Source organism: Amphibalanus amphitrite, unplaced genomic scaffold, assembly GCF_019059575.1.
Source record: "Amphibalanus amphitrite isolate SeventyFive unplaced genomic scaffold, NRLGWU_Aamphi_draft 000226F_arrow, whole genome shotgun sequence".
NCBI classification, from domain to species: Eukaryota; Metazoa; Arthropoda; class Thecostraca; order Balanomorpha; family Balanidae; genus Amphibalanus; species Amphibalanus amphitrite.
In genome coordinates this window covers 713,665-721,885 of record NW_024881721.1, presented here as the reverse complement: position 1 = coordinate 721,885, position 8,221 = coordinate 713,665, and the positions used below count along the sequence as shown (strand labels likewise).

General features: G+C 45.6%; 1 protein-coding gene across 4 annotated transcripts; it reads left to right on the top strand.

Annotated features, from left to right (window-relative positions):
• Window positions 1-231: 231 nt before the first annotated feature.
• Window positions 232-7,635, top strand: LOC122385630 (stromal cell-derived factor 2-like). 4 transcript variants are annotated; one of them, XM_043374008.1, is made up of 6 exons: window positions 232-490; window positions 2,109-2,222; window positions 2,521-2,719; window positions 3,086-3,210; window positions 3,499-3,595; window positions 6,782-7,635. In XM_043374008.1, exons 2-6 carry the CDS (start codon window positions 2,159-2,161, stop codon window positions 6,945-6,947), a joined length of 651 nt encoding a protein of 216 aa, XP_043229943.1. In that variant the 5' UTR covers window positions 232-490; window positions 2,109-2,158; the 3' UTR covers window positions 6,948-7,635. The 4 variants fall into 4 exon arrangements, with proteins under 4 accessions (XP_043229943.1, XP_043229944.1, XP_043229945.1 ...); XM_043374009.1 differs by having other exon boundaries at window positions 274-337; XM_043374010.1 differs by having other exon boundaries at window positions 277-321.
• Window positions 7,636-8,221: the final 586 nt, after the last annotated feature.

Genomic DNA, 8,221 nt, shown 5'->3' with positions numbered 1-8,221 from the left:
CAAAGTGCATTTTGTGAAAATATGAATGAAATAAATAATGTACCTAAGCAAACAAAAAACAAGTGTGTTTCTAGAATAAAAGAAATTAAAGCAACCGAGAAAGCGGAAATTTGATCAAGCATTTTCATATGTAAATTACATTTTTGGCCCTTTATTTTCAATATTATTGTCAAAAATTATATATGTTACATAATGCATTATAAGACTTGATTTGTTTTGGACCAATGAAAGTCGAGGACGTGTTGATTACGTCGTCATGTTTGTCACAGCCACGCTATGATTGTACAATTCAGCCAAACAGTCGATGGACACCACGCACATGCACGCTGACAAATAGGTCGAAATTGCGATTTATTTTGACTGAGGACCAGCGAATATAAGATTTTCCTTATTTGTATGAATAAATTCACGCTAGCATAGCATCTTACATCGTCACTGCCGAGGGCCGAGCTTGCTGTGGAGCTTGCACTTCTTCATTTTGGCAGAAAGCGTAAGTTGAAGTTAAAGTTGATTTTGTTTTGCCTTCCTGGCAATTGTATATTGATATCAATATGGAATTGTTGCAAAAAAAGCTGTGAAATTTGGAGAGGCCAGTGTCCTTCAGGATCTGGTACTAGCAACCTCCTTGATACTCCTCTTGCCTCATCATTGATGGCTGGTCTTGACTGTGTCCAGGTTGGTTTTGGTCACTAGAATACCTGCCGTGTGTTCAGGTTTGTTAGCTTTATCGCATGAATAGGGCAAATTTTCTGATAGATATCTTGAATAGATATATTATTTTGGGGTATTCTTGTAAGTTTCATGAATACTTTATGAAAAATATAGGTTCTTTGTCTTACACTATTTTATAAATTGAAATCCTTCTTAAACTCCCGCAAGTGTTCACACCATGACGGCCGCTGGCCTGTGTGTTGCCTATTTCTCCTGACACCACATGGTATTTATTGCCTTAGTTTTGACAATGCATTGATGCATGCTGACATGATAAAACATGCCAATTTAAATGAGGTCTCTGTGCCTCAGTGGTGCTGACTGTTGGGATGCTCAGCCATTGTGCTGTATGGATTTGGGGAATGCTACTTACTCTGATCTGAGGCAGGTACCTATCCTAAAAGGCCTATTTCATGAGTCAAATTATTCTGTAGTTTTAAATCCATCTTGGCTGACTTGCTGTTGCTTGGGCCTTGGATGTCATTTATGAGAAGCTTAATCTCTGATTTATGAAACACAAAAACACACAAAGTTAAAAAACACAGTTTTTGAAGGGTAAATTTTGCTTCTTTCCATGATTTATAAAGTACTGAATCTAAAAATGATGCTCATTAGAGCAGCAAACACCATAAGGGAGGTCACCTGAGCTGACACCCAACCCAACCTTATCTGGCCCAACCCAGCCTGGACTTCTGTAAGAGGTAGATGTTAGATGTTAGGTAGATATAAGATTAGGTTAGGTCAGGTCAGGTTAGTTAAGGCTAAGATGGCTTAGTGCTTAGGCAAGCTTAGGTGGGGTTATATTAGGCTGAGTTAAGTCAGGTTAGGCAAGGACAGGTGACCCCACCTCAATGCATTTTATTATATTTGCTGAGCTGATGAATATCAATTTTTGGATTTAAGATATTGAAACACATAGAATGAAATAAGGATTAAAATTTATCCTTGAAAATTGTGTGGACATCAGCTTCAGTTGCTGGGATTGAATATTTTATCTGCACAACAAAAGGTATCTTAACATCTTGCTTTAGAGTTCATATCCACTAACTAGGGTACTTTGTCCCAAATTCTGGTTGGTAGGCAGCTCATAGATTCCATTTGTCATTGCTCAGCATTATAATGCTCAGTAGTTAGGTTGATGGTCTCATTATACATCAGTCAAATTGAGATGAAATTTGGTCAACTGATCATATCTTATTGTTGAATTTGATATGGTCATTCACTGTATATTGCATTCTATTCAATATGACCTTCTGCATTACTTTTTGTGATGAATTTCAGCAAAGTAAATTTTGATCCATATTTTACCCATTACAGAACAATATTGAAAACAAGGGTAAGCCAGATGAAATTGTTTGACTAAATACCAAATCACTAACTTATGGCTCATTTTTCAGCAAAACCAGGCACAAATCATTTGTACAAGTGAAGCAATTAAGCTACTGCCATGAAGTCTGAGGGCAGACATGGTTTCATCCTTTTCTTGGTATCATGTTTGTCATCTGCTCAAGGTAAGTAGTTACCTGTGGCTTTAGTGAAATGTCTTTGGTGTGAAAGCGGTGAGCAGTTACCTCTGGCTTTAGTGAAGTGTCTGATGTAAAGCACCAAAACTAAATATTTCTCTTAATTTGTTTTATCACAATATTTGTATTGAATTTAGTTGCCTAAACCTACCTTGAAACACCACATACCTAATATCACCTTTTATCCCTTCTGGTGTGGTGACTGTTTGTTATAATGTTTTCATTAGACTCTTTTGACTCACGTTATCTGTTACTGATCTCTCATTTGTATCTCACGGAACATCAGGCAGCATCACAGTGGACGATGTGACGTGCGGCTCGGTGGTGAAGCTGATGAACATCGCGTACAAGTCGCGGCTGCACTCACACGACGTCAAGTACGGCTCCGGCAGCGGCCAGCAGAGTGTCACCGGCGTGGAGGACCAGGATGATGTCAACAGCCACTGGGCCATCATGGGCCCCACCGGCAAACACTGCGAGCGCGGGTGAGTGGTCCAGACGCCGTCGGAAGGTGTGGGGGGGGGGGGGGGGGACTGATGGCGCCTATAGCGTCTGTCGTCCGGAAGACGGCTAGTTTTTTCCGCTGTCCGTCACCAATGAATCGGTGACCAGGAGCTCTTGCAGCCCACGTGCCTGAGCGGCCTGGTGGCGGTGTGTTATGCTGCTGATTTTGGATCTGTGTTTGTGTGTGTGTGTGTTTTTTTTTGTCGCCATTTTGGACGATTTTTCAGTGTTCAACTGCTAGGATCATTTGTGCGGCGGTGCTAGCTGACGGGAGCTTTCTTCGTGAATATCATCTGCAGATTCTGTTGTTTAAGATGGGGTAACTTTCTTTCTTTTCTGTTCTTCAGTGAGCCGCTGGAATGCGGCACGAGGTTGCGACTGCAGCACCTGACCACTAAGAAGTTCCTACACTCGCACCACTTCTCGTCGCCTTTGTCAAGAAACCAGGAGATATCGGCCTTTGGAAACAAAGGTGAGTATTATAGGCAGCCTGTATGTAGATTACATATGTGCTGGCTTTCAGTGATGCTACCGTAGCGTTCGCTGGATACCATGTGGACTGTGGAGTTTTGTGAAAAGAATCACGCTTTAGTACGAGCTAACTTCTTCTATCGCGGCTAATTTCTCGTCGAATCTTCCTGTCGCATCGATTATCAAGCTTACTTCTTCGACTTGGCATCATTCCTCCTATTTCTCCTCACTGTCCCTGTGCTGTCCGCTAATTGTTAGCGCCCCTCTGACCCCTCCGTGTCCCGGGTAGGCGAGGGCGACTCGGGAGACAACTGGGAGCTGGTCTGCTCGGGCGACGAGTGGCGCCGCGGAGACTCGGTCATGCTGCGACACGTCGACACGGGCGCGTGAGTACCCCGGCGCTGCTGGCGTCCATTGAGAGCGTGTGGTGTACCTATGTGATGCCGACGGCCCGACAGCAGCCGCTCCCAGCCTGACCAACTCTCATGCTGGGTCTGACCTGTCCTGATTTCTGTAATCCTTGGGTGTCGCTAGTTCGATTATCTCCATTATCTGATGGCTTTGTGACAAGCTGAGGAAAGCTCTGGTCCTGGCCAGGCTGTCATTGGTACAAAAACACTGAATGCCTTCTGTTGCCTGTCCCGGCTATCCAACCCGCCAGCATAAGAATAGTGACTGGCCAGCCTACTAGATATACTAGTTGTTCGTACTTGGTAAGTGATGGCGAATTCCGTTGCAGCTGGGTGATTGGAAACCGAAGCGCATCGTACCGACCAGGTCAGGTTTGGGGGATGTTCGGTTACCTAAGACCGGTGTTACGAAGGAGTTGAATGGTTCAATATTCTTTGCATAACATTGTTTGGAAAATATTGGTCTCTTGGCTGGATATTAGAAAATCGATATCGGGACTTTTCGGTCTCCATATGTCTGTGCATAGTCCCGGCATCGAACATCCGGGTAGTTTTATTCAGCATACACGAATTTGGTTCTTGAGAATTATGCGGGATCACATAAAATCACATACATATGAATTAGATTCGCGGACGTAGACGAGTGTTGATGAAATATAAATGGAACTTTTACTAGAGAGGCTTTTTCGTTGTTTACTTAAATCTGACCGTCATATGTAAATTTGCATGTCCCCGAATATTACAATTATTCTCAAACTCATTGAATTCACCGGCACCTATAAAGGCAAAGCTGCGGATGATTATTTTTTTGTTGATCATTTCGTTTTTTTTTTCATCATCATCAAAGCCGCTTGAATGCCGTTGACGGGTGACTGAGCTTAGTCCGGTCTCCTCTCCTAGCTTCCCTCCTGTTGCACCTATTGTTCGGCTGGGTAGCAACAGGCCGTTGTCATTACTGTGATGGTGGATAAGTGGCTGTCACGTTTGACGTATTGCGCTATCGATAATTGAAACCGGATTCTGTTTACCGGGCTGCACTGCAGTAATCAGACCGGATTTTGTTTACGAGGCCACTTTGGAAGCGATAGTGGCCTTGGACATAGTTATGTCACATAACTATTGTATGTAAAATCTGAAAGGATAATTGTGTGTGTATTATGTAACATTTTTGTCTTCTTTCGGTCCACCCTAACAACTCAATACCACCACTGCGGCTGTGATAGCCTGTCAGGCCGCGGTATGTAGTATGTACAGGGTGTCTCAAAAGTTCGCTTACAGGTACCAGCCATGCTTTTTTGTCAATAATTCTGAATCAACATGAAATTAACAGTCGAAATTTTGCATGGGCATTGGTAACAACCTTCCTCAAGCAGCTTCATTGTTTTCAAGCGCATTCGACCCTTCATGAGCACACAAAAAGGGTTCACCTCTGACCATGGATCAGGCATGAAAATGGAGGTCGCATACTCGGGTCGGCTGAGAAACTCTCTGCTTCACGAGTAATGGGAATGGTTAGGTCGGAAATGACACATGGCAAAGTGTCGGCGAGGATGAGTACAACATGATGGTCATCTAATAAAAACGGTGGCTAAAATTTTTGAAGGACAAAACCATGCGAGACTAACAGCGCTTTGAACGACCCTTGTACCGCAGCAGACTCGTGCTCCGGAAAGCAGCTGAAAATGCAGTCCTAACTATTGAAAACTGACTAGAAGCTCACAGACAGAGGTTACCCAGTTTCAAAAATTGCAAGTCATCATAAAATAAAGACAAAATATCATTTAAAATTGTTTATAATATCTATAACGCTAAATTTTGAGGGAAAATAATGCGAAAATCGTCAATGCCGAGGACAAGTGACCCTCCAAAAGTGTCAATTAATGTAAAGTTTTATCTAACGAAGTTTCAAGAGGCAGATCTGGAGCAAATAGCTTTCTTTTACACACAAAATCCGGACAAAACCGCACGATGGACAGGTTTTGGCCGTTTACGAAGCAGAACCTCTCCTGAGGAAAACACTCCGGAACCCAGCGAAGGTCTTGGCATTGGGAATGACGAGCGTTCGGGATTTGCAAATTTTGCAAAATGTGTCTAAGAAACAGATGGCCGACACATTCTGCTACGATATGCTGCGAAAAATTTGCCCCTGGCACTTCCCATTTGTTCAGGAATGGGGTTGTTTTGAAAAGGAAAATGGTGCTTGGGAGGTCGGCGCCAGTCATTCATGAAGGAGTTAGCGCCAGAGAAGACCTACAAAATACTCACGGATGGTGTCGATGCAAGCTATCGGCTTTCAGGGAGAAGCGGATGTTGCCGGGGAGCTCGTCAAACCTAAATCCGACGCAGAAACTGCGGGGGATTCCCCTACAAGAGCTTGAAAGCTGGTAACCTTTTATCAGCCTCCGGCAACTGACGGAGTGACGAAAATCGGTATGGGCAAATATTTTTGGAGATACAGCAAAGGGTTTGGTTTCCAACCTTCCGAATCAGTTGTCAAAGCATGCATATTTGTCTAGTGTACACACGGACACCAAAACCTTAGATTTTTGGCCGGTTCTTATATGCTTTATTGACATGGGAAATGTGTAAGCGAACTTTTGAGACACCCTGTACTCACCTCTGGCCGACCGGTGTGTGTCTGTACAACTACCTGTCTGATGTCTCTATGTATGTACTGACCGTAGGTATGTACTGATATGTACTGACCTCTGGCCGACCGGTGTGTCTGTGCAGCTACCTGTCTGATGTCTCTGTGTATGTACTGACCGTAGGTATGTACTGATATGTACTGACGTCTGGTGGGCCGGTGTGTGTCTGTGCAGCTACCTGTCTGATGTCTCTGTGTATGTACTGACCGTAGGTATGTACTGACCTCTGGCCGACCGGTGTGTGTCTGTGCAGCTACCTGTCTGATGTCTCTGTGTATGTACTGACCGTAGGTATGTACTGATATGTACTGACGTCTGGTGGGCCGGTGTGTGTCTGTGCAGCTACCTGTCTGATGTCTCTGTGTATGTACTGACCGTAGGTATGTACTGACCTCTGGCCGACCGGTGTGTGTCTGTGCAGCTACCTGTCTGATGTCTCTGTGTATGTACTGACCGTAGGTATGTATGTACTGATATGTACTGACCTCTGGCCGACCGGTGTGTGTCTGTGCAGCTATCTGTCCATGTCGGGCCACAGTTTCGGCCGTCCCATCGCTGGCCAGATGGAGGTGGTGGGCATGAGCTCCCCCGACACCACGTGCAAGTGGCGCGTCCAGGAGGGCGTCTACATCAAACCGTCGTCAGGCCACCAGCACGGCTCGCGCCACGACGAGCTGTAGGGTCGCTCCGCGCGCGCCGGCCGCCGTCTCCTGTGATAGCTCGTACCGCGCCGCGGCGGCGCTATGTGCCGCGAGTACGTGTCAACTCGGACCAGCTGCTCAGCTCGAATTTCTACTCCGCTGGTGATCCCTCAGTGCCCTGCCGGTGGCCCGTCGGTGTCGGGTCAGGTATCTCGCAGGACCAGAATGCGAGGGCCGCCCGGTGGACAGCTAGCGGGCTGGCCCGAGCTCCCATGACCGCGTCGTGGGTGTGAGGAAGACCAGGGCAACTCGACAGGGACCTCCCGACCCGACTGTGCCGGCCTGGGTGGGTTGAGCCGGACAGATGAACCGCGAGAGGTGATTGAGAGTGCACTAGAGTGGACAACTTGGGACATTCGTTTTGTTCGAGTGTTGGGGTGATCGTGCATTTGTCGTTGGCATTGTTAGTATTTTGTTTTGGTATCATGTTTCTTGCGATATAGTTTGATTGACTGCATGTATATTGTTGTCATTCTCTGGTTGATGTTTTATTTCAGTGTGAAAATTTCGTGGCTGGGCATGCTTGTGTGAAACCGTGTGTCTTCAGACTGATGTTCCCTGCGGATTTTTACATTTGCGCGCAAACGTAAGATCGGCAAAATTTTATGATAAAAGCAGAAAAGTGTGACAGCCAGTGGGACGCAATAAAAGTAAAAAAAAAAAAAAACTCGCCTCAGTCAAATGTAAAGTCTAAGCTATGGATGGCGGGTGAAACTCGTCGCGGTTATTTATTAGCATAATACCTCTATTGAGCAATGCACATGTCTACCCTTGTTCTTAGTCGTCTATTTGTCGGCCCGCTCACTCAGTATCGTTGGAACATTTGAGGAACCGTCAATCGATAATTATCTGCACGTGTACCGTGTACAGGGTGACACAAAAAAACGGTCATCACCAAATTTCGAATAACTTCGGAAGCTTTATTCAGATCATCACCAAACTTCGGCCACTTAAGGTCACACCTATGTAGCATACATCCACCAAGTTTCAAGTCTTCACTACGAATACTTTTAGTACAGTGTGTGTTTTACTGACGCTCCACAATGTGCTCCAGGTGAGCGCCACGGCGCTGCAGGGCGTAGGCACACCTGCATCCGGCGGGCAAAGTTGCCGATAATCCGCTGGCTGTGCACTTTACAGAGTGCAATGGCCTCTGGAGACGGTGCTCAGGGGGTGTGCTACCCCTGAAACGTTATTCTTATCGGGTTATCGGCAACTTTGCCCGCCGGATGCAGGTGTGCCTACGCCCTGCA

Excerpts from the sequence above, each read along its gene's own strand:
- LOC122385630 (XM_043374008.1), top strand. The coding sequence starts at position 2,159 with ATGAAGTCTGAGGGCAGACATGGTTTCATCCTTTTCTTGGTATCATGT. Across the intron at positions 2,223-2,520 it reads ATGTTTGTCATCTGCTCAAG|GCAGCATCACAGTGGACGAT; the intron begins GTAAGTAGTTAC and ends ACGGAACATCAG. Across the intron at positions 3,211-3,498 it reads ATCGGCCTTTGGAAACAAAG|GCGAGGGCGACTCGGGAGAC; the intron begins GTGAGTATTATA and ends TGTCCCGGGTAG.